The sequence below is a fragment of the Pongo abelii genome, chromosome 16 (assembly GCF_028885655.2).
Source record: "Pongo abelii isolate AG06213 chromosome 16, NHGRI_mPonAbe1-v2.0_pri, whole genome shotgun sequence".
NCBI lineage: Eukaryota > Metazoa > Chordata > Mammalia > Primates > Hominidae > Pongo > Pongo abelii.
The window spans coordinates 93335916-93361937 of NC_072001.2; the positions used below are offsets into that span (position 1 = coordinate 93335916).

General features: G+C 48.5%; 2 protein-coding genes across 2 annotated transcripts; both read left to right on the forward strand.

Annotated features, from left to right (window-relative positions):
- The first annotated feature begins 894 nt into the window (after window positions 1–894).
- Window positions 895–16839, forward strand: TTLL13 (tubulin tyrosine ligase like 13). Its single transcript, XM_054531871.1, has 16 exons — window positions 895–1176; window positions 2004–2271; window positions 2615–2655; window positions 4310–4428; window positions 7148–7278; window positions 7544–7700; window positions 8499–8642; window positions 8998–9083; window positions 9398–9629; window positions 10102–10286; window positions 13365–13550; window positions 13849–14026; window positions 14323–14502; window positions 15304–15415; window positions 16082–16325; window positions 16624–16839. Exons 2-16 carry the CDS (start codon window positions 2015–2017, stop codon window positions 16817–16819), a joined length of 2448 nt encoding a protein of 815 aa, XP_054387846.1. The 5' UTR covers window positions 895–1176; window positions 2004–2014; the 3' UTR covers window positions 16820–16839.
- A 333-nt stretch (window positions 16840–17172) lies between these two features.
- NGRN (neugrin, neurite outgrowth associated) lies at window positions 17173–23569 on the forward strand. The gene is given in 3 exon segments (NM_001132884.1): window positions 17173–17237; window positions 17648–17758; window positions 22551–23569. Coding segments are annotated over 2 exon segments (660 nt in total). The 5' UTR covers window positions 17173–17237; window positions 17648–17699; the 3' UTR covers window positions 23152–23569.
- The last annotated feature ends 2453 nt before the right edge of the window (window positions 23570–26022 follow it).

The window sequence follows — 26022 nt, forward strand, 5'->3', positions numbered from 1 at the left end:
TGAAGTGGGAGGATTGCTTGAGCCTGGGAAGCTAAGTAAAGTTGCAGTGAGCTGTGATCACACCACTGCACTCCAGCCTGGGCTACAAAGCAAGACCCTGACTCAAAAAAAAAAAAAAAAAAAAAAAAAAGTCCATGTCTTTTTAAAAGGGTAGAAAAATTTTAAGTGTTCTCTAGACTTAGCCACAGTATAATTTTAGGGTGACAAGTTGAGCTGAGTTGGGTGGAGGCGGTGAGCAGAAATCAAAGTGGGTGGATGTCAGGAAGAGAAGGTGCCAGTGAAGAAGCACTGTGATAAGGCGGTTTGGTTATTCCTTAATGGAGCTGTCTCAGTCCACCAGAGGGAAAGCCTTGAAAGGCACGTGGCCTTATCATGGCTGTCACTCTTGAATGCATAGGCTTTGCTAGCTAAACTTAGAGTTACTAAAGAATTGAGCCCGGCGTGGTGGCGCGCTCCTGTAGTCACAGCTACTGGGGAGGCTGAGACAGGAGGATTGCTTGAGCCCAGGAGGTCCAGGCTGCAGTGAGCTACGATGGTGCATTCCACTGCACTCCAGCCTGGGCGACATGGCAAGACCCCGTCTCAAAAAAAAAAAAAAAAAAAAAAAAAGAATTGAGGAAAGGCAAACAGCTATTTGCCCTGATCATATGCTTGGCCAAATTCCTTGGCCCGGGGTTTAGGGAAAGATGGGAGTGCGGTGAGAACTGGCTTCGAAGCGGGAGGGCTGCAAGTCCCATGATGCACCGGAGGAATCTGGCCTCGAGGCCGGCCAGCTCCAAAGGGCAAACGCTGTCTCCCCCGCCCAAGGTGGCCTCGGCGGGAGCCCAAGTGGGTGTGGCTGCGGGAAAGCCCCGCCCCCAGAACCCTTCTCCAATGGGACCTGCCCTCGTGTCCATGGCAACGGCTGCGGCCACGGGCTTGCTTAAGGAAGTGCTGCCTCTGCAACTGCAGCCACGGCCGCTGAGAGCTAGGAGTGAACCCCTGAGGGGGAGCAGGTTCCCCCTCGCGATCGTGGGGACAGCCAGTCCTGTGAAACGAGGAGGCGGTTCCGGACGCCCAGAAACGCCCAGGGATAAGTGGAGCCGGGGGAAGAGGGGACATGAGCGGCCAGCTGAGTCCATCCCCAGGCCGCTAGGGGCGGACCCAGCAGCCCCTCAGCTCTCCTCGGAACCACGGGTGGGCAGTCTCCACCGTCACAGCCCAAAGGGTCTTAGCCATCGGGTGCCTGTCCCTAGTGTGTACACGTGCAGAAAATGAGTCCTGGGAGAGGGAAAGGGCCAGCGTAAGGGGCTTTTGGTCTTCGGCTGTATTTTATTTTATTTATTTATTTATTTATTTAGAGACAGACTCTTGCTCTGTCGCCGAGGCTGGAGTGCATTGGTGTGATCTCGGCTCACTGCAACCTCCACCTCCCAGGTTCAAGTGATTCTCCTGCCTCAGCCTCCCGAGTAGCTGGGATTACAGGCAACGCACCACCAAGCCCAGCTAATTTTTGTATTTTGGGGAGAGACGGGGTTTCACCGTGCTAGCCAGGCTGGTCTCCAACTCCTGACCTCAAGTGATCTGCCCGCCTCAGCCTCCCAACGTGCTGGGATTACAGGCGTGAGCCACCGCGTCTGGCCGATTCAGCTGTATTTTAAAGCGAAGTTCCCCCCAGCACTCCCAGCCATCCTCTTTCCCAATCAGGAACAAAAGAGCCATGGTCATGGCCCGTACCATCTGTGTCCAACTCCTGAAGGCACCCCTGTGCGTTGTATGATCCAGTGTGATCCTGGATGATTGGGGCTTGTCATCAGGGAATCCACATCTCACTGGTATCTTCCACCCCCATGCACCTCCACCTACCTGGACACATCCCATTCCTCAGTGAAACTGTTTTGTCCTGAAGGGGCAGCAACATTCCCTTATAACAGCATGAAGGTCGTTCTGGTGGATTCCTTCAGGCTTTCTAGGGCCTGAGGGAGGTCTGATATACACTTCATTCCCACCCCCCAACCCCTCAGAATCTGAGAGAATGGAGCCCAGTACCTGTAGGACCAGCGTATCAGAGGAAGACTATGTTGAGGAAAAGGAATCTAAGAAGTGTGTTAAAGAGGGAGCTACCATCCCCTCTAACTCTTCACAGCAGTCTCTCTTAAAAGCTGACTATAAGGCATTAAAAAATGGGGTTCCCTCACCCATTATGGCCACAAAAATTCCGAAGAAAGTCATAGCCCCAGTTGACACAGGCGACTTAGAAGCTGGGAGGAGGAAGAGAAGGCGGAAACGCAGGTAACTATTCCCTAGATCCCCTCAACTGCCCAGCTCCAGGGAGTCACCCATTGGCCTCCCTTCAACATTTGGGGGAGCTGGGATCTAAGGTCTTCCCTTTAGCCTACAAAAGAGGACAGGAAATGCTGGAGCATCATTAACCCTTTGATACAACAGAAACAAAATGCGGAACTATTTAGGCTGGCTCATTTTGGAATCCCAGCCTGTTTATGTCATCCTGGTCTTTCTTTTAAGTGGCTTCTAGAGAAAAGGAATTGTGTTGTGAATTTGTTGGATGTCTCTTCATCTGAGTGCCTGTCCTTCCCTCCCACTCTGCCTGATTTATGCTATTCCTCCATTCCAGATCCCTGGCCATCAACCTGACCAACTGCAAGTATGAGAGTGGTAAGCACCCAGCCCGTCGCTCACACTGTGGTGCATAACAGGGTGCCTACAGCTGCTGTTCTTCCTCTGGAATGGATCCCCCCATCAGGCTTCCAGCCCCTGGGGCCTGGCAGGCTTGCCTATAATCTGTACTGAGCTTCCTAGGTGTCCTCTGCCTCAGACACTGGAAGCTGAGACATTGCTGTTCCAGGTAGTCTCAGTGTTAGGGAGGGTATCTTCACAGTAAACAAGAAAAAAAAAAGTTAAAGAGCCACTACTGCCCCACACTTTCCAGATTTTATTTATTTATTTTTGAGACAGAGTCTCGCTTTGTCATCCAGGCTGGAGTGCAGTATTGCAATCATAGCTTAATGCAGCCTTGAACTCCCGAGCTCAAGCCGTCTTCCTACCTGAGCTTCCCAGTAGCTGGGACTACAGGCCTGCACCACTATGCTCGCTAATTCTTTTTTTGTTTGTTTTTGAGACCGAGTTTTGCAATTGTTGCCCAGGCTGGAATGCAATGGCGTGAACTTGGCTCACTGCAACCTCCACCTCCCAGGTTCAAGCGATTCTCCTGCCTCAGCCTCCCAAATAGCTGGGATTACAGGCATGTGCCACCACATCTGGCTAATTTTGTACTTTTAGTAGACGGGGTTTCTCCATGTTGGCCAGGCTGGTCTTGAACTCCTAACCTCAGGTGATCCACCCACCTCAGCCTCCCAAAGTGCTGGGATTACAGGCGTGAGCCACCGTGCCCAGCCCGCCCAGCTAATTCTTAAATGTTTTGTAGAGACAGAGTCTTCTATGTTGCCCAGGCTGGTCTTGAACTCCTGGGCTCAAGTGATCCTCCCACTTCAGCTTCTCAAAGGCCTAGGATAACAGGCAGGAGCCACCATGCCAGACCCTTCCCAGATTTTACCAGAGATGAGACAAGTTTGAAACAGTTTTTTCAAGGAAGATTTGAAGGGACTTCAACGATTAAGAAAAAAAAAAATCTCCAGCTAGGTCCTTCCCCTAATATTCCCTCTGGCATCTTTATAAAGAGCCACACAAGTATGGAGTGTGAAGTGCCAGTGTGACCCCTACCTGTAAGCAGCTCTCCAAGCCATAAACATCCCTGATTGAGAGATAAGACTGACAGGAGCAGCCAGGCACGTCGGCTCATGCCTATAATCCCAACACTTTGGGAGGCCAAGGCAGGCAAATCTCCTGAGGTCAGGAGTTCGAGACCAGACTGGCCAACATGGTAAAACCCCATCTCTACTAAAAATACAAAAATTACCCAGGTGTGGTGGTGGGCGCCTGTAGTCCCAGCTATTGGGGAGGCTGAGGCACGAGAATCGCTTGAACCTGGGAGGCGGAGGTTGCAGTGAGCCGAGACCATGCCACTGCACTCCAGCACAACAAGGGCGAAACTCCATCTCTAAAAACAAACAAATAAACAAACAAAAAACCAGGTTCTAGTTTTCTCTGCTAGGTATTTTGGAAGGGCCCTGACAGCCCCTAAGAACTTGAAATTGTCATGTGGTAACTAAAGTACAGGGCTAAGGCAAGAACTACCTCCCTCTTCAACCTGCCCTCCAGTCAGGTGTATGCCTTACCTGACCCGGCTACACAGTTCCAGGGCTTGTTGCTGGTGTCTATGCTGGCACTACTGATCTCCCTGTCTCTGCAGTGCGTCGGGCAGCCCAAATGTGTGGCCTGAAGGAGGTGGGGGAGGATGAAGAGTGGACTCTGTACTGGACAGACTGCGCTGTCTCGCTGGAACGAGTCATGGACATGAAAAGGTTTCAGGTACCCATCTTCTGACCTGAGAGCCGACAGGGGCTAGGGCCCCAGAATGACTATTCCCACCTCCTTGCCCAGGCACCCAAGACTCTTACTCTTTGTGGCTGTCCCCTTGTGCAGATAGGAAAGACCACCCCCAGGGTCTTCTTTTCCAATGGAAAGATCTACTCTTGGAGATCTTGGGTTTCTGGAATTACCCGAAGGAAGTGTCTGGTGGGCACATCTTATCTCATTATTTGCACTTTGCTTGGTGGCATCTGTGTGTAGCTGGCCCTCTCCAGGGTAGGTGAGCACATCTTAGGGAGAATACTGGGAGGCAGCTTCAGAACTAACAGCAGGGCCAGTTGAATGATCCAGCCTTCTAAGCAACTTAGCTTAGCATTCCACATCCACTAGGAGACTGCGGGGTCCTGCCTGCTGGCAAGAAATTCAGGAATGATCCACCGGGGTCCACAAGAATAGAACTGCTAGGCCAGGCGCGGTGGCTCACGCCTGTAATCCCAGCACTTTGGGAGGCCGAGGAGGGTGGATCACCAGGTCAGGAGATCGAGACCATCCTGGCTAACACAGTGAAACCCTGTCTCTACTAAAAATATAAAAAATTAGCTGGGTGCGGTGGCAGGCGCCTGTAGTCCCAGCTACTTGGGAGGCTGAGGCAGGAGAATGGCATGAACCCAGGAGGCAGAGCTTGCAGTGAGCGGAGATCTCGCCACTGCACTCCAGCCTGGGCAACAGAGCAGAGCGAGACTCCGTCTCAAAAAAAAAAAAAAAAAAAAAAAAAAGAATAGAACTGCCTTGTGACATTTTAAAAATATTATCCTCTAATTGGGCGTTTGTGGTGATCAGCAACAAAATAATTTAAAAGAGTCTGCAGGCTTATTCTTTGGGGAAGCCAGGCAGGAAGTTGAGGAAATTAAAACCTGTCACACGACTAGTCTTGGGAGAGATGCCCAAGAGAGAAAGCAAGTGCTAGAAGTTCTCAAGAAGCTCCAAAGGAGGTTGGGTGTGGTGGCTCACACCTGTAATCCCACCACTTTGGGAGACTGAGGTGGGTGGATCAATTCAGGTCAGGAGTTCGCTTGAACCCAGGAGGCAGAGGTCGCAGTGAGCAGAGATCATGCCACTACACTCCAGCCTGGGTGACAGAGTGAGACCCTGTTTTTTTTTGTTTTTTTTTTTTTTTAAAAAAAAAAGGCTGGGCACAGTGGCTCACACCTGTAATCCCAACACTTTGGGAGGCCAAGGCAGGAGGATCACGAGGTCAGGAGTTCAAGACCAGCCTGACCAACAGGGTAAAACCCCATCTCTACCAAAAATACAAAAATTAACCAGGCATGGTGGCGCACACTTGTAATCCCAGCTACTTAGGAGGCTGAGGCAGGAGAATCACTTGAACCCGGAAGGCGGAGGTTGCAGTGAGCCAAGACTGCATCATTGCACTCCAGCCTGGGTGACAGAGCGAGACTCCATCTAAAAAAAAAAAAAAAAAAGGAAGCTCCAGAGGAGGGGCATTTGTAAAATGAGGATTGCAGGCTGGGCACAGTGGCTCATGCCTGAAATCCCTTTGGGAAGCCAAGGCAGGCAGATTGCTTGAACTCAGGACTTTGAGACCAGCCTGGGAAACAGGCAAAACCCCATCTCTACCAAAAATACAAAAAGAAAAAATATTAGCCAGGCATGGTGGTGCATGCCTTTAGTCCCAGCTACTTGGGAGGCTGAGGCAGGAGGATCTCTTGAGCCTGGGAGGCAGAGGCTGCAGTGAGCTGAGATCACACCACTGCACTCCAGCCTAGGCGACAGAGGGAGACCCTGTCTCAGGGAACGGGAAAAAAAAAAGGATAAGGATAACAATAATTAGCAGCATTTATTGAGGGATTACTGTACAACAGACTCTGTGTTAAGTGCTTTTATATTCTTACCCCATTAAATCCTCAAGAACAGCCCTGAGCAGCAGATATCCCTTGGTTAGGACATGGAGGGTCAGAAATACTAAGTTCATACAGTGAGTGCAGCCAGTGATTGGGAAACCCAGTGGAGAGCACTTAGCATACTCTTTGTGGCTGTCCCCCTGTGCAGACAGGAAAGACCATCCGCAGGGTATTCTTTTCCAATGGAAAGATTCTCCTCCTGGGTCTCTGGAATTACCTGAAGGAAATGTCTGGTGGGCACATCCTATCTCATTATTTGTTCTTTACTTGGTCGCATCCCGGATGCTGCTACCCACCCGGCAGGACAGAGCAGCCAGGGGTTTCTGGCAGGCACCAGGGTGATGCCATGCCCTCTGTGGGTGCCATGGCACCACATTCCTTGGGGCTGGTTCTTAGTTTCCTATTATCTTTTGTGTCTTTTGGGGAATGCTTTCGTCTCATTGTCTGCTTTGTGCTATCATGCATTAGTTAGTGTTAGAGGACTAGGCCTGGTGGTCTGAAGGATGCTAGAAGGTGGACTGTGGAAGCCACAGTCTTGGCTAGGTACATCCTTTCTCACTGCCCCCCATTTGCTGAGCTCAGTGTGGATGTGTGTGTTGAGTAGGAGTCACAGAGGGTTTTCTCACCTGCGTTAAGGAATCTTCCTATTTTTGCCCTTGGGGTCCTTGGTGCAGTGCTTACCTCCACTGTGACTTCTCCCTTAACCTTCCCAATCCTCCTCCACTGCTTCCTGGGATGCCCAGGTGCTAGGAAATGCCACTCACTCTGGGGGCTCATACTAACTGGCTGTGTTTCAGAAAATCAACCACTTCCCTGGCATGACAGAAATCTGCCGCAAAGATCTGCTGGCTCGGAACCTCAACCGCATGTACAAACTCTATCCCTCTGAGTACAACATCTTCCCCCGCACCTGGTGCCTCCCCGCAGAGTGAGTGGGTCTGGCTTCCCATGCTGAGATACCAGGGGGAGGAAAAGGGTCGCTCTTAGAGTTCCCTCCAGGCTTGGTCTTGTGACCTAGGAATGTCTCAGAGGGATGGAAGTGGAACAAGAAAGTTTCAGCTGGTCAAAGAAAAGAGGGTCTGAGACTGAGTGCTCCAGGAAGAGCATGGACTAGATAGCAGGAAGAGCTCCATGGGGCCCTGGGAAAGCCATGATGCACAGAAACCTTCTGACCAGGCCCTCTCTGCACATAGCTATGGGGACTTCCAGTCCTACAGTCGTCAGCGAAAAGTCCGCACGTATATCTGCAAGCCAGACAGTGGCTGTCAGGGACGTGGCATCTTCATTACCCGAAATCCCCGGGAGATCAAGCCAGGAGAGCATATGATCTGCCAGCAATACATCTCCAAGGTGAAGGATGCCTCAGGACCATCAGCCTTCCCCAATCCCCAGCACTGGGCTGCCTCATCTCTCCCAAAAGTCAGGGAGGAAGCTGGTCTTAGGCTTCTACCCTTCCCACTAGCCCCGTTTTCCTGGAGGCAGTATCCAGCCATGGTTCAGAACCAGCCTGCCTGGGGTTGAATCTCAGCTTTCCACTTCCCAGATATGTGACCTTGGGCAAGTTTCTTACCCTCTCTCTGTGCCTCCGTCTCCCTCTTTCTTTCCTTCCTTCCTTTTCTTTCTTCCCTTCCTTCTTTCTTTCTCCCTTTCCTTCCCTTCCTTCTTTCCTTCCTTCCTTTTCTTTCTCTTTCTCTCTCCCTCTCTCTCTTTGTTTCTTTCGATGGAGTCTCACTGTGTTGCCCAGGCTGGAGTGCAGTGGTGCGATCTCGGCTCACCGCAACCTCCACCTCCCGGGTTCAAGCAATTCTCTGCCTCAGCCTCCTGAGTAGCTGGGATCACAGGCACCTGCCACCATGCCCAGTTAATTTTTGTATTTTTAGTAGAGATGGGGTTTCACCATCTTGGCCAGGCTGGTCTTGAACTCCTGACCTCGTGATCCACCCTCCTCGGCCTCTCAAAGCGCTGGGATTACAGGCATGAGCCACCATGCCTGGCCTCTCCTCATTTATTAAGTGGGAGTAATAACAGTATCTATTTTACATGGTTATTGTGGAAACTCAATGAGCTGTGTATGTGAAGCACTTACAACAGCACATAGTAGGCACTTGAAAAGTGTTATTATTCCCTCATGGGTTTGCATGCTCCCAGCCCTTCCTCATTGATGGCTTCAAGTTTGATATGCGAATCTACGTCCTGATCACATCCTGTGACCCTCTCCGGATCTTCATATATAAGGAGGGCCTAGCCCGTTTTGCCACCACGCCCTATGTGGAGCCCAGCTATAACAACCTGGTAAGGGGACTGGGAAGCACTCTTCTTTTCCACTGCCATAAGTGCTGAGGTTCTCTAGAGAAACATGGTAGAGAGGTTTGTCACTGTCACCAAAGAACAAGGAATGAAGCCAGCAAGAGCTGCAGCATCTAGCTGGGAGGCAAGTGTTTGGTAGGTGGTGAATGGGAAAAGGTCAGCACCCGGAGGAACCCAGCACACCCTCTTCCCCAGGATCATCCAGAATAGCAGTCCTCTGGTGGAGAGAGACAGGAGACGAGAGATCCTTGGGAGGGGTGGGGAGCAACAAGGTAATGAAGGGCTGGAGAGGACGGCAGCATGCAGACAGTCTGAGACCACAGGGCCACTCTCTCCACAGGACAATGTCTGCATGCACCTGACCAACTATGCTATCAACAAACACAATGAGAATTTTGTCCGGGATGGTGCTGTGGGCAGTAAGAGGTACTCCCTACTGTTTTTTTCTGCTTCCTCTGCCCCTTAGCCCCATAGTCCCAGTAGCCCATGAAACCGAGCTGGCTCTTGGGAGGCTAATTGCCCAGGGAAACTCAGCCTTTATAGACCCTGTCCTGTGCCTGCACTTTGGAGCTCTAAGTGCAGCCCCAAACCCCACCCTGATAACTAGTCCCTGCTCCAAACTGCTAGCAGCCTCTCAAAGCCCGGGCATGCAATTAGCGTTAGTGTGAGGGAGCCTCCTGCCTACAGCCTGGCCCCAGTGGCCTAGAAACTGGCCTTCCTCTGAGCACTGGGCCTCGCAGGAAGCTGTCGACACTCAACATCTGGCTGCAAGAGCACAGCTACAACCCTGGAGAGCTGTGGGGGGACATCGAGGACATCATCATCAAAACCATCATCTCAGCCCATTCTGTTCTACGCCACAACTACCGAACCTGTTTTCCCCAGTATCTGAATGGAGGTACATGTGCCTGTTTTGAGATCCTTGGTTTTGACATCTTGCTGGACCACAAGTTGAAGCCCTGGCTGCTAGAGGTGAGGATTATCTCCTAGGCTTTGCAAAACCAAGGTCCAGAGGCCTCCTTGAATAGGACACCTGGGACAGGGGGTATATCAGGTGGTGGAACACAGAATGGATGATGTGAAAGCCCTGGGGTGAGCAGGAATCAGCAGAAGGCATAAGATCTCTACCCTTTTGACCTGCTGAGTCAAATCTTGGTGGTTTTTGGCCTCTACCATAGGAATGCAGGTTTGGGATCCCCAGTGCCCTAATGTAAATCTTTAGGGACACACTATCTAGAGAGGCAGGCCAGCTGATTTGCTGTCACTGGTCTGTGAATTGGAGATCTCTATGGCAGAGGTTTGTGGCCTTGGAAGCCAGAGCATCCAGCCTCCCTGGCTGAGGCCATGGGCGAGGAATATCTTAGACCCTCTAGTTATGCCTGCAAGAGGCCACCACCTGCTCAGGTGGTCTGGGAAAGGGGTGTATAATGGCTCCTCCTGGCAGGTAAACCACTCTCCAAGCTTTACCACGGACTCATGCCTTGATCAAGAGGTAAAGGATGCACTTCTCTGTGATGCTATGACCCTTGTCAACCTCCGGGGCTGTGACAAAAGGAAGGTGATGGAGGAGGATAAGCGGCGAGTCAAGGAACGGCTTTTCCAGTGCCACCAACAGCCACGAGAATCTAGGTGTGCTAGGTGTCTGGCATGTGTTTAGTTCTTCATTATTCCTGAGAGTAAAAGTCCTCCTTTAGATGAAGAATGTGGCCTGGGGCTGATTTGCTATCAAAAACAACTTTTTGCATAGATAATATGTTCATATTTGCATTAAAAAAATCACAGGGCCAGGCTTGGTGGCTCATATCTGTAATCCCAGCACTTTGGGAGGCCGAGGCAGGAGGATTGCTTGAGCCCTGGAGTTCAAGACCAGACTGGGCAACATGTGAGACTCTGTCCCTGAAACACATAAAAGAAACAAAAGAATAATAATTAAAAAATAAAAAATTAGCTGGGCATGGTGGCGTGCCTGTATTCCCAGCTACTCAGGAGGCTGAGGTGGGACGGCTACTTGAGCCCAGGAGGTCAAGGCTGCAGTGAGCCATGTTTGCACCACTGCACTCCAGCCTGGGCAACAGAGTGAGACCCTGTCTCAAAAAAAAAAATAAATCATATGTCATAGATAAGTTCAAAATTTTAAAAATACAGAGGATAGTCTTTCTCCTCTCCTTCTCCTCCAGGTACTCAGTTTTCCTCTCTGGAGCCAATCAACATTCCTACTATCATGTGTATATAGTAAGCATTTAATATATATGTATTTATACAAAATATTTTTCTCCCTGCCTACCCAGACAGAGGCATAACTTTCACACTGTCTGCACCCTGGTTAGCAATGTATTTTAGAGCCATTCTCATGTTAGCACATAGGAGCTTTCTGTGGTTTGATTAGCTCGTTTGTTTTTCTAACAAAGCTCCTTTAGAAACCAGTTCCTGAGAAACTCTGTAATAAAGAAACACAGAAAACAGTTTAGTCATTCAATAATAGAGAATCGTTTACATCCATGTTGGTCACCCATTGTTGTTTTCTTTGTAAAATGAGAACAAACATGGTAATTGGTTACTGATACTAAAACTGTCATTTGTTAATGATACATACAAATGAATTTTGAGTAGATGTATAGTTATCACTATGATCACATTGCTCTTCCCACTTGCATTCCAATATGCAGGGGCAGTGTGTGTTTGATTCCCCATGAGAGCCACAGGGCCTGGGACACCGTAAGCACTCAGATGTCTGCACGATGAATGGGAGTGAAGTAGAACTGTAATATACTGGCTATTCCCACAAGACTGGACTGTGTACCTGAGGGTCATGAAATGTGTCTTTCAATAAGGAAAAATGGTTGAACAGTACTGGACTAAATAAACAAAATACAATCGTACACTAGAGTACTAGGCAGCCATTTAAAAATATTGTTGTGGCCAGGTATGGTGGCTCACGCCTGTAATCCCAGCACTTTGGGAGGCCAAGGCGGGTGGATCCCTTGAGCTCACGAGTTTGAGACCAGCCTGGGCAACATGCAAAACCCTGTCTCTACAAAAAATACAAAAATTAGCCAGGCGTGGTGGTGCGCGCCTATGGTCCCAGCTACTCAGGAGGCTGAGGTGAGAGGATGGCTTCAGCCTGGGAGGCTGAGGTTATAGCGAACTGAGACTGCATCACTGCACTCCAGCCTGGGCGACAGAGTGAGACCTTGTTTCAAAAAATTAAATTAAAAAATAAAATAAAAATATTGTTTTATTATTTCATTTTCATTTGAAGAAAGCAAGCAAGTGGCCGGGCGCAGTGACTCAGGCCTGTAATCTCAGCCCGTTGGGAGGCCGAGGCAGGCGGATCAGGAGGTCAAGAGATCGAGACCATCCTGGCCAACATGGTGAAACCCCATCTCTACTAAAAATACAAAAATTAGCTGGGCGTGGTGGTGCATGCCTGTAGTACCAGCTACTCAGGAGGCTGAGACAGGAGAATCGCTTGAACCCGGGAGGCGGAGGTTGTAGTGAGCTGAGATTATGCCACTGCACTCCAGCCTGGGCGACAGAGCACGACTCTGTCTCAAAAAAAAAAAAAAAAAGAAAAAGAGAAGAAAAGGAAGGAAGGAAGGAAGAACGCACGCACACACGCATGCACGCACAAGCTAGTGAGTGGCAGAGCCAGGATTCAAAGTCAAGAGGTCCTGCCTTAGATCCATGCTCATAATCAACATGCTAATTGCATAGTAAGATTATGGGAGGCTTTATCTTCTTTCTGCTCTTCTAAATTTTCTGTAATGAACATATATTACTTTTTTCTTTTTCTTTCTTTTTTTTTGAGACTAGTCTCACTCTGTTGTCTAGGCTGGAGTGCAGTGCCGCAATCTTGGCTCACTGCAACTTCCACCTCCTGGGTTCAAAAAATTCTCTTGCCTCAGCCTCCCAAGTAGCTGGGACTACAGGCACATGCCACCATGCCCAGATAATTTTTGTATTTTTAGTAGAAACGGGGTTTTGCTATGTTGGCCAGGCTGGTCTTGAATTCCCAACCTCAAGTGATCCACCTGCCTTGGCCTCCCAAAGTGCTTGCATTACAGGAGTGAGCCACCATGCCCAGCCCCTTTTTTTCTTCAAATGGAAAGCTTATATCAAAACATATGTTACTTTTACAATCAGAAACCTAAAAGACTATGATAATGGACTGCTACTTTACGAGCAGACCCCTCTCCACTTAAGATGAAAATCAGGCCGAGTACGGTGGCTCACGCTTATAATCCCAGCACTTTGGGAGGCCAAGGTAGATGGATCACTTGAGGTCCAGCCTTGCCAACATGGTGAAACCCTGTCTCTACTAAAAATACAAAAGTTGGCCAGGCATGGTGGTGCATGCCTGTAATCCCAGCTACTTGGGAGGCTGAGGCAGGAGAACTGCTTAAACCTGGGAGGCAGAGGTTACAGTGAGCAGAGATTGTGCCAGTGCATGCCAGCCTGGGCAACAGTGCAAGACCCTGTCTCAAAAAAGAAAAGAAAAGAAAATCAGATTTCTGGAAGTCAAGCCTATGTTCATGGCTACCCACACGTGGGGCTTGCCAAAGATGGGCTTGGCAGCTTTCCCTACTTGGGCAGGGGCCCGGGAGGTCAAGAAGCCAGCAGGAGGGTCTCCAAACCTTAGTCAGTCGTCCTTTCCCTACTGAACATTCCCAAAGCCCTCCTCTGACTCACTGAGCTTGCTTTCCACAGGAAAGAAAAAACTGAGTCATCCCATGTGGCAATGCTGGACCAGGAACAATACGAGGATTCTCACCTGGGAAAATACCGGCGGATCTACCCTGGGCCTGACACGGAGAAGTATGCCCGCTTCTTCAAGCACAATGGCTCCCTCTTCCAGGAGACTGCTGCTTCCAAGGCCAGAGAGGAGTGTGCCAGGTACTTTGACCGACATTCTCCTCTGCACCCCTAGGTGGGGACAAGTCCTGAAGCTGCATTGCTTCCCAGCAGGGAAAGAGGAAGCCAGACAGGAGCAAAGAGGAATGGAGCTATATCCTATCCGACTCTTAGTGACTCTTTTCAGTTTAGCAGGTTTCCTATCTTCCCCTCTCATTGCTCTCCCATCAGTCCTAAGAACAGATTGTAATTTCCTACTCTTTCCTCATCCCCATTTTTCCTCACCCCTCTTCTCCCCAACACCATTTCTCTAGTGTCTGAAGTTGCTGTGTCTTGTCAGGCAGCAACTAGAGGAGATCCGCCTTAAGCAGGAACAGCAGGAGACCTCGGGCACTAAGAGGCAAAAGGCCAAGGACCAGAACCAGGGTGAATCAGCTGGGGAGAAAAGCCGACCCAGGGCAGGGCTCCGGAGTCTTTCTACCCGCTTGGCTTACAGGAACCACAACTGGGAGAAAGAGGTGCCAGGGGTTTTGTAGCTCTTATCTTTCCACAGGAAAATGGGTTGGGACAACTAGAGAGGGGAATGAATCTCTGCTGTCCTCTCCTCCCCATGCACAAGAGAGAGAGGAGTTCCTAATCAGTAAATTGAATCTGATCCTTTGGAAGATGAAGTGAGAAAATGGACAGCAAAAGGAACCTTCCTGGGTCAGGGAAGGGATGAGGGTAGAGTGGGCAGGAGGCCTGCAGCCATCCTGGGCGATGGTTTGGGACTTATCCTTGGAGATCCTGCATTTATCTCTCATGTACCTTGTAGCTGCTGCCGGGACAGCTGGACACCATGAGGCCTCAAGAAATTGTGGAAGAGGAGGAGCTGGAGCGGATGAAGGCCCTGCTACAAAGGGAGACTCTCATCCGAAGCCTGGGTATTGTAGAGCAGCTCACCCGTCTGCAGCACCCTGGCCCCCAGGGCCAGAAAAAACTTCATGAGAGTCGGGTGAGGGTCCCTGTGAAGTCTCCCAGAGGAAAAGGGAACAAGGGCTGTCATCCCAGGACATGGTGTTGATCTCAACAAAGGAGGCTTGTGTGACGGTATCTGTCAGTGGAGCCTGGGAAAGCAGAGTGTGCTAGCTGGACCTTGGGAGAGGGTCTGTTGATTCCTTTTGCGTCTGTTCCCAAGCTCCTTTGTTTTAGATATGACATCCAGCAAAGTGCAGCTCCAAACCTTCTCATTTACAAGAAACTTGCTCTCTATATTCCTGTCCCAAAATAACCCCATACTCACGACTGACAAATAACAAGCCCACCACCCTCAGTGGCTTCTGTATAATTTTCTCCCTAGCACTGCCAGTGCCCTGGCTCTAATGGGAGATAAGTAAACAGATTTGGGCCAACAAAAGAGCTCCCGCTTTCACTATTCCCTGGGCTAGTAGCAAACCTGTTGGGTCTTCTGTTTTTGTTGAACCCCAAAGGAGTATCTGGTTAAATAGTGCCCATGGCCTAGAAGAGATTTTTTTCAGTTACCTCCTTCTTCCAACGCTCCATCCAAACTTACATAAAAACGTGGTAAGGGGCTGCTCTTCTCCTCTAGCCTAGATTTTGTTAGGACAGGCTGGGCAGTCAAGAACTGAAATCTATGAGTCTGGTCCTACTGGTGCTCCTAAGAGGGGCTGCCACAGAGCAGGGTGCTCCTCATTTCCTGCATCCAGTTCTGCCCCATGAATCAATCCCCAGGATCTTAGGGGCACTGCCAAGCATGAATGCTGCAATCCCACATGTTCCCCGGTGCCATCTGCAGCCCAAGAACTTCAACTGGACAGGAGAGCCAGCAGCCATCAACTCCTGTTCATTGTCAATGAAGAAGGCTGGGAGGCGCTATTTTTCCAGTGCCAGAATCAGGCTCACTAGCCGTAAGTATGCAAAACTAGCTTTGGTCATTTTGACATATGTAAATCCCACTAGCAAGCATAGAGCTTGGATGCCCTTAAAATATAATATGGCACTTCAACCAGTGTAAGAATGGGGACGTTAGGGTACCCATTTATTTACTCCTTTTTTTTTTTGAGACAAGGTCACGCTCTGTCGCTAAGGCTGAATGAAGTACATGGCTTGATCTCACTTCACTGCAAACTCCACTCACGGGCTCAAGTAATTCTCCTGCCTCAGCCTCCCGAGTAGCTGGGACTATAGGCACACACCACCATGCTCGGCTAACTTTTGTATTTTTTGTTTTTGCCATGTAGCCCAGGCTGGTCTTGAACTCCTGATCCACCCGAATCAGTCTCCCAAAGTGCTAGGATTACAGGTGTGAGCCACCACACCAGGCCTATTTAATCCTGTCTGTACACTAGACCCTGGTGATAGAAATGGCAGAAATACAGTCCCAGCACTCAAGAGGTAATAGGAACATGGACAAGAAGACATACCACACCAATTACAATACAGTGTGGGAAAGACAGTGGAGGGAAGCATGAGATGCCCTTCCTCTGTGTTGGTAATTGGGCCACAGTTGGGAAAGAGGTGAACAAATCTCTTCTGTGAATACCAACTCAGGGACATCAATGTTTCCACTGCAGAAGGACAAGCCAGCAGAAGGCTAGAAGCCATAAACCGAGTCCTGGCAGGATCAGTGCCACCCACTTTAACCCCAAAGCAGGGCTATTTTCTGCAACCGGAAAGAGTGGCATCTGACTCATGGACTGAATGCACCTTGCCCTCCATGGTAAACTCTGAACACAGAGCAGCCAAGGTTCCCCTCTGCCCTGCGTCTGCACCCGTGCTGCAGCGTTCCAGAGCACTCCTCAACATCAATCAGTTCAGGTAAAAGCAGGAGGGAAGCACTCTACCTCTCCTGGAGAACCTCCCCAGCTTTCCAAAGGGCATTCAATCTTTGCTAAATGAATGACTGCCACCAAGTTCCACTTTGAAAAGCCCTGCCCAGGAACCCCATTTGTATAAGGCAAAATACAAAGACACCAAGAATTCCTCAATACCCTAAGATTAATTGGGGATCGGTAAAGACTAGAAGATGAAGAGGCGCCAAGGCCAGCCATGTACTCATTTCTGCTCATCAAGCCTTAGCCTGGGTTTATCGCTAGGTGATGGGTCTGAACCCTAGGTGCGGCCCGGGGCTGGAGGCCATCCAGGAGACAAAGAGCCCCTTTCCCAGAGGAGCCGAGTGCCCAAGGCACTGGGCTGTCGCCGTCAAAAGACTGCCGAGCAGAAGCCCTGCCCACCGAGGTGGCGGAGACAGGCAGGCCTGGGCAGCCGCTGGGGCGGAGGGACGGCTCTTGGAAACGGAATCCGTACTTTAATTAAAGTTTATGCAGTTTTCCAGGAGCGTCCTGTACCTCATTTCGGCCCTCACGTTTCAAGGAAGCCCTCTCCACAGCTACAGCCAGAAAGGGTGGGCTACTAAGAAGCGTGAGCCCAGATCTTACCCCCACCAAGTGAAGCGGGAAATACTTGCTACTACCCAGCTTCCGGCCCGCCCCTTCCACTTCCGGTCTTATCCGGCTACTTCCGCTGCTGTTTCGTAGCCGACTGCTGAAGGCTGGTTTGCGTCGACATGGCGGTTACTCTGAGTCTCTTGCTGAGCGGGCGCGTTTGCGCCGCCGTCGCTCGCTGTGGGTTCGCGACCCGGGGGGTGGCGGACCCAGGCCCTATTGGCCGGGAGCCGGACCCCGATTCCGACTGGGAGCCGGAGGAACGGGAGCTGCAGGAGGTGGAGAGGTACCGGCTTCTCCCCGGGCCCTCAGCTTGAAGCAGGGCCTCGCGCCCCGGCGTTCCAGGCCGCGCCCCCTTGGCGCCGGGTGTCCTGCCGCTGCTTGCGCAGCGGCCCTTGTTTCTTCTTACCCGTTGTTAGGGGCGCAGCGTCAGGTGTTCAGCCCCCTGGGACCACTGGTCCCTTCATTAGTGACGTATTTCATCATCAATTTAGAGAGTTCGGCATGCTTACAGGTAGTTATTGTTCTAGGTGTTAGCTTTCTGGGTGTACAGAGCAGCTCTAAGCCGGCAACATGGCCCGGTTGCCCTTGCGATCAAAGAGAAAAGGGCTGGGCGCTCCATGATTTAGCCTGAGGCTCTTCGAACATCCATTCTGCTTCCACGCATGGCTTCTGCCATTGGTTCTCTTCCCCCAGCACCCTGAAACGACAGAAAAAAGCAATCCGATTCCAGAAAATTCGGAGGCAAATGGAGGCGTCTGGTGCCCCGCCCAGGACCCTGACGTGGGAAGCCATGGAGCAGATCCGGTAAGACTCAGGATACCTTGTTTGTATCTGCTGTGACGAGAAGTGAAGGATGTTGGAGCCCAGAACACGGGTTTGGCTTTTTTGATACTGCTTTTATATTTTCGTTTACTTTTTGTCATTGAAATTTATTATCAGAAAAGTAGAGTAATGTAACGAACTTCCCTAAACCTGTCATTATCTAGATTTAATAGTGTTTTGTTTTGTTTTTTAAAGAGACGGGGTTTCGCCATCGCCTCGAACTCCAGACCTCAAGTGATTCGCCCGCCTCGGCCTCTCAGAGTGCTGGGATTACAGGCATGAGCCACTGCGTCCCGCCTGGTTTTAATAGTTTTTAACGTTATGACGTGGTTGGTTCATTTTTGCTGAAATTTTTAAATAGTAAATTGCAGACATCACAACATCACATCATAACCCTTCAATGTAGATCGTGACGTTCCCAACCTAAGGTACAGGGATGCGGGTGCTTCCATAGTTAGATGCATTTTTCTGAAGACAGGATCTATAATTTAGGAAAGCTTAAAAGAGATTTTAAGTTTTTTTGTTTTGAGTAGGTAAAGTATTACATATGGCTCAACCAAACAGTATAACATGGTATACACATTGAGAATTATTTGTCCCACCCACTCTCCTGTGGGTACTTTTTTTTTTTTTTTTTTTTTTTTGGTAGGTGGGGGTCTCTGTCGCCAAGGCTGGAGTACAATGATGTGATCACAGGTCACTGCAGCCTCTACCTCCTGGGCCCAAGCCATCCTCCCACTTCGTCCTCCCAAGTAGCTGGGACTACAGGTGCATGCCACCATGCCTGGTTAATTTTGTTTATTTTTTGTAGACGGCCTCATCATGTTGCCCACGCTAGTCTCCAATTCCCCCGGCTCAAGCGATCATTCCGCCTCAGCCTCCTAAAGTGTTGAGATTACAGGCATGAGTCACTGTGTGCAGCTGTACTATTTTAATACTATTTTAATAGTTTTTCTCTATCAAAAACCAGGCTCCGTGCCCTGAGTGAGCCACTGCGCCTGGCCCTCAATTCTTTTTTATAGATGGTGTTATTATATTTTTTTGAGGCAGTATATGACAGTGGTTTTTAATTTTTATTTAAACAATTTTTTCTCGTATCTATTTATTTGACAGAGATGGGGGTCTCACTGTGATGACCAGGCTGGTCTCAAACTTCTGGCCTCAACTGATCTTCCCATCTTGGCCTCCCAAAGTGCTGGGCTTAGAGGCGTGAGCCACCACGCCTGGCCAGAATGCATTATTTAACCTGTCTTTTATTGTGGGCATTTAGTTGGGTTGTTTCCATTTCTGTTGCTCACTAATAGTGCCCCAGTGAATAACTACATATGTGTATCATTCTGCATACCTGCCAGGAATATTTGTTATGTACATTCCCAGAAGTAAGGTTGCCAGGTCAAAAGACAAATGCATTTGCATTTTGATAAATATTGCTAAGTAACCCTACACATATTTTTCATTTCCATCAGAATGACTCTGGAATTGAAATTTAAAATAAAGGGGATTCTGTAGAGCTGCTCAAGATTTTGTGAGCCTGTAGCACCTTCTGGGTCCTCAGTCAGGTCTACCTCCTCTTTTTTGTTTGTTTGTTTGTTTTTTGTTTGAGGCAGTCTCACTCTGTCGCCCAGGCCAGAGTGCAGTGGCAAAATCTCAGCTCACCACAGCCTCTGCCTCCGGGTTCAAGAGATTCTTGGGCCTCAGCCTCCCAAGTAGCTGGGATTACAGGCGTGCACCACCACACCTGGCTAATTTTTGTATTTTTAGTACAGACAGAGTTTCACCATGTTGGCCAGGCTGGTCTCAAACTCCTGAACTCAGGTGATCCACCCACCTCGGCCTCCCAAAGTGCTGGGATTACAGGCATGAGCCACCATGCCGGCCTCTATCTGCTGTCTTCAACAATAGCTTTTTCAAACCTTCCACCTTCCTACTTATCTCCCTTTTTTGTGGTCAATAAATGTCCTTTTAAGAGAAAAAAAAAAACAGTCCATTAAGTAAGAACTTTCAGCTTCCTGGTCTTCCTCTTTGCCTACTACTCTCAAACTTATACTCTACTCCCATCTCAGAGGAAATGGGAGCCCGTCACTTATCTGGGACCAATTCTCTGTATACTTCAGGTCATATTTCTCCCTGTGTAAGATTACTCAGGGACCTCTGTCCTCAACCTAAAGCTCTCTCTCATTCTTTTGTTCCCAGCTGGTTCCCAGGGTGCCTACCCTTTGTTTGTTTGTTTGTATCACTGCAATAAAACTGCTGTCCTTAAATCCATCAGTGATTTCCTCAGTGCTAGACTGAAATGACACTTTGTAGTCTTTAGCTTCCTTAATAATTCAGCAGCATTTGCCCTTGTAAAAACTGCCTTTTAAATTAAAAAATATATATATATTTTAAATAAAGACAGGATTTTGCCATGTTGCCCAACCTGGTCTCCAATTCCTGAGCTCAAGCGATCTACCTGCCTTGGCCTCCCAAAGTGTTAGGATTACAGGTGTGAGCTACTGCACCCAGCTGAAACTGCTTTCTTCCCCCCGCACCCCCATTATTTATTTATTTATTATTGACACTGATTCTCTCTTCTTCCTTTTTTTTTTTTTTTTTTTTTTTGAGGTGGAGTCTCACTCTGTCGCCAGGCTGGAGTGCAGTGGCATGATCTTGGCTCACTGCAACCTCTGCCTTCTGGGTTCAAGTGATTGTTGTGCCTCAGCCTTCTGAGTAGATGGAATTACAGGTGCACACCACTATGCCCGGCTAATTTTTTTTTTTTTTTTTTTTTTTTGTATTTTTAGTAGAGGTTGGGTTTCAGCATGTTGGCCAGGCTGGTCTTGAACTCCTGACCTCAAGTGATCTGCCTGCCTCAGCCTCCCAAAGTGCTGGGCTTACAGGCGGGCGTGAGCCACCATACCCAGCTTTTTTTTATTTTTATTTTTTTAATTTTACTTTAAGTTCTGGGGTACATGTGCAGAATGTGCAGGTTTGTTACATAGGTGTACATGTGCCATGGTGAACTGCTTTCTTAAAATTCTCTTCTCCCTTGACTCCAGGGTGCCAATCCCCTCTGATTTTTTTTTTTCTTTGTTTCTAGGGCTGCTTTTCTCAGTTTCCTTCCTGGACTCCTCTTCTACCTCCTATATCTTAAATATTGTTATTTCTTAGAGTTGTGTCCTTGTCATTTTAGCTCACTCTGCATATTTCCCTGCCTGATGCTCGCCACTCAGTCACTCCTGCTGTTGGCTTATGACTTCCAAATCTGTCATCTCCAGTTCATGTTTTTTTTCCTGAACTCTAAAGGCATATATTCAACTGTGTACCAGACATCTCTGTTTTGGATATCACAGTTTCCTCAAACTCAGCATGTACAAAATAGAATTCATCGTTGTTCCCTGACAACTTCATTCTGTTCCTGTTTTTCCTATAACCTACTAATTACCCAAGCTAAAATCCTGCATCTTGGCCTTGATGCTTCTTCCCCCAATATTTAGTCCCTTAGTACCAAGTTGTACTATTTGACTTTCCTAAAATATTTTTCAACTCACTTTCCTCCTATGCTCCATTGACTGTCTCACTTGAGACTGTCTGGATTACTGTAAAAGCCTCTTGACCAATCTTTCTGCCTATACTTTTGTCACTGAAAAACTACCACTAGGTTGAACTCCTTTTTTTCTTTTTTTAATAGAGATGGGAGCTCACTGTTTCCCAGGCTGGTCTCGAACTCCTGGGCTCAAGCAATCCTCCTGCCTCAGCCTCTCAAAGTGCTGGGAGTGAGCCATTGTGCCAGGCTGTAGGTTGAACTTCAAAATGAAAATTTATCCGTGGCATTCCACTGCTTAAAATTTTTCCTTGACTTGCTGTTGCCTTGGGATAAACTCCAGACCCCTAAGTGTGATCTACCTCTTACCCTCACTGTCAGTTGAGCTATTCCCAACAAAGGTGATGTGCCGCTTTACATTTCACGAGCTCTTCACTTTATCATCAGTACCTTTCATCTCTCCTCCTCTCCTCCCTTCTGCCAGCTTATTACTCCTTTCGTCCTTTCAGACCAACTCTAGCTTGGACTTCATGAAGCAATTCCTGGGCCTGGCTATAAGTGTTCTTATTCCCTATATCTGGGTCTCCCTCCTGGGGTGCTGTCTTTGCATCCTGTGCTATAACCTTTACCATAATGTCATTCATTGTGTCTGTCCCCACTCCCAAACTATGTAAAGGGAAGGTCAGTCCTCCTACGTCCCCAGGATCTAATGTGGTGTTAGATGTCAGTGAGAGGAGCTGAGTTGATGTGAAATGAAGTGACCTAACTGACAGTGGTCAAGTGTTGCTGTTGACACACAGGAATTGAACACAGCCATTTAGCTAGCACAAGATAGGGACTACATTTGCAGTTTTTCAAGCTCTCTTTTTTTGTTTTTTTTGGGAGAGTCTCACTCTGTTGCCCAGGCTGGAGTGCAGTGGTGCAATCTTGGCTCACCGCAACCTTCACCTCCCAGGTTCAAGTGATTCTTGTGCCTCAGCCTCCCAAGTAGCTGGGATTACAGGCATGAGCCACCACGTCCAGCTAATTTTTGTATTTTTAGTAGAGATTGGGTTTCACCATGTTGGCCAGGCTGGTCTCGAACTCCTGGGCTCAAGCGATCTGCCTATCTCGGCCTCTCAGAGTTCTGGGATTACAGGTGTGAGCCACCATGCCAGGCCTCAACCCCCTTCTTTATCATAGGTATTGCGAGTTAGATGTTCTGATAGGAGACTTCTTCACAACTTGCAAACCTGCTCCTTCTTCCCGTAGGTATTTACATGAGGAATTTCCAGAGTCCTGGTCAGTTCCCAGGTTGGCTGAAGGCTTTGATGTCAGCACTGATGTGATCCGAAGAGTTTTAAAAAGCAAGTTTTTACCCACATTGGAGCAGAAGCTGAAGCAGGATCAAAAAGTCCTTAAGAAAGCTGGGCTTGCCCCCTTGCTCCAGCAGCTCCGGGGCTCTGGAAATACCTCAAAGCTGCTCCCTGCAGGCCACTCTGTATCAGGCTCTTTGCTTATGCCAGGGCATGAAGCCTCATCCAAAGACCCAAATCACAGCACAGCTTTGAAAGTGATAGAATCAGACACTCACAGGACAAATACACCAAGGAGATGGAAGGGAAGAAATAAAGAAATCCAGGACCTAGAGGAGAGCTTTGTGCCTGTTGCTGCACCCCTAGGTCATCCAAGAGAGCTGCAGAAGTACTCCAGTGATTCTGAGAGCCCCAGAAGAACTGGCAATGGTGCGTTGCCAAGTGATCAGAAGCTGGAGGAGTTGAAGGCAGAGGAGCCAGGTAACTTCAGCAGCAAAGTAGTGCAGAGGGGCCGAGAGTTCTTTGACAGCAACGGGAACTTCCTGTACAGAATTTGAGTCGGGGCTTGGCTTGTGGAGATGCCTCGTGAAACACGGCTGGGCAAGTATTAATGTATATGGAGCAGCCTGGATTTCTGCATATGGATAAGCCACCTTGGAGTAGGAAGAAGTGTTGAGCCTGGACTGTGGGAGGAAAGAGCTGCATGGATAGATTCAAACTTCCTGTAGTAGTGCTCCCAGTCTGACCGCTGTAGACCTTCAGTACTCACTCTTCTTGCTTGGGCTCTCTGTGTTGAAAACCATCGCGTGTTGCATGTGTTGTTACAATTTTCTGTGATACTTGCAATTTATGTTTGAGAGGAAGTGAAGTTTGCCTTCTGACCTATTTCTTTCTTGATCAGTGAACACTAACATTTTGGGGACAACTTAGTCAATTGGTTTTCCTTACAACAAAATAAAGTAAAATGTAGCAGTCTGCTTTTTCGGTGCTCTCTGGGGTGGGATGGTTTACCTGTGAACCTTGGAGAGTGAGGGAAGGACAAAGGCAGAAAGGAAGGATCCCTGGTCAGTAAACATTGGGAGAGAGATGGAACCAGAGGAATTTCCCAGCAAAGGGCTCTGTGCAGAGCATCCTGCTTAGTGATGGATTCTGACAACTGAAAACTGGACGCCTTTCTCTTAGTTGCTGGGGTTCTGGCCGAGATTGGGAAATGAGGGGTTGGCAGAAAATACAAAGCAGGCAAAGGCTTTAGGGCCCTTATAATCTCCAGCCACCTTTTAAAGTTTATATTAAGAGCTGGGCATAGCAGAATGTGCCTACAGTCCCAGTAACTTGGGAGGCCGAGGTGGGAGAATTGCTTGAGCCTTGGAGGTTGAGGCTGCAGTGAGCTATGATTGCACCACTGCACTCCAGCCTGGGATAACAGTGAGACCCCCATCTCTAAATAAAATCAATCAGTCTTCAATTATGTCTCATTATACAGTTAACCAGATTTTTACAATGGCGCCATGATGTAGGCAATCCCAGATTAAGAGGTCCCTTTTACAAATAAGGAAATAGACATCAAGATGGCTGCCAAAAAGTGGCAGTGCTGGGACTTAAACTCGAGTCTCATCATTAATCCAGGGCTTCTGGAATTCCAGGAATATGGCACTGTCTGCCATCATTTTGTAGATTTACTGCTTGTTTTAGAAATACATCTGTTACAACCAGAAATTCGGGGACAGCTTAGTCAATTTGTTTTCCTTACAAGCAAAATAAAGTAAAATGTAGCAATCTGCTCATTAGCGCTCTGGTGGGATGGTTTACCTGTGAACCTTGGAGAACCATGTCCTGCTTTCACAATTTACCAGTAAAAATGGCTACTCCAAATTTAAATATATGTAGGACATTAATGAAAACACCTGCATTCCAACTCAGTCATTGCCGCTCTGTAGAATCTTACTGCTATTTCAAATGTCCAATTGCAGCAATTAAAATACTGATTACTGTTGCTTTTATCAATTATTATTGATAACTTGAGGATCTGTTCTCAGTATAAATGACAAAGCCCTATCACATGCCAAGCAAAATTCTACGATCCAGATGCTGGTACAACAACAGTGGGCAGATAGGACCTTTGCTGTCACTGCCCTGTCACTATCATGTAGTTCATAGTAGAAGCTTATCAATATTTTTATGGTTTTGTTATATTTATGGTATTTATTTTTAATTGTTAAAGATGTGTTAGATGCTGTTTGATTGTTTAAATTTGCATTTCTAACTCCTGCAAATATCTGATCATGCCATACCCTTTTCGCAGTGGGCTATAGAAACCTAAAGGCTGTTCTTAAAACTTTGTTTTTTAATTTATTTTTGAGACAGACTCTCGCTCTGTCGCCCAGGCTGGAGTACAGTGGCACAATCTCAGCTCACTGCAACCTCCGCCTCCCAGGTTCAACTGATTCTCCTGCCTCAACCTCCCGAGTAGCTGGGATTACAGGCGTCTGCCACCATGCCCAGCTAATTTTTGTGTTTTTAGTAGAGATGGGGTTTTACCATGTTGGCCAGGCTGGTCTCAAACTCCCGACAAGTGATCTGCCTGCCTTGGCCTCCTAAAGTGCTAGGATTACAGGTGTGAGCCACCACGCCTGGCCTTTATTTTTCTTTTGAGACAGAGTCTCACTCTTGTCGTCCACACTGGAGTACAGTGGCTCAATCTCAGCTCACTGCAACCTCTGCCTCCCAGGTTCAAGCGATTCTCATTCTTCAGCCTCCCGAGTAGCTGGAACTACAGGCAGGCACCACCATGCCCAGCTAGTTTTTTTTATATTTTTAGTAGAGACAGGATTTCACCATGTTGGCCAAGCTGGTCTCAAACTCCTGACCTCAAGTTATCTACCTGCCTTGGCCTCCCAAAGTGCTGGGATTATAGGCGTGAGCCACCATGCCTGACCTTTATTTCTTTTGAGACAGGGTCTTGCTCTGTCATCCACGCTGGAGTGCAGTGGCTCAATCTCAGCTCACTGCAATCTCTGCCTCCTGGGTTCAAACTATTCTCATTCCTTAGCCTCCCGAGTAGCTGGGACTACAGGCATGCACCACCACACCCAGCTAATTTTTTATGTTTAGTAGAGATAGGATTTCACTATCTTGGCCAGGCTGGTCTCGAACTCGTGTGCTCAGGTGATCTGCCTGCTTCGGCCTCCCAAAATGCTGAGATTACAGCGTGAGCCACCACGAGAGGCAGGCGGATCACCTGAGGTCAGGAGTTTCAGACCAGCCTGGCCAACATGGCAAAACCCCATCTCTACTAAAAATTCAAAAATTATCTGGGTGTGGTGGCAGATGCCTGTAATCCCAGCTACTGGGAAGGCTGAGGCAGGAGAATTGCTTGAACCGGGGAGGCAGAGGTTGCAGTGAGCCGAGATTGTGCCACTGCACTTCAC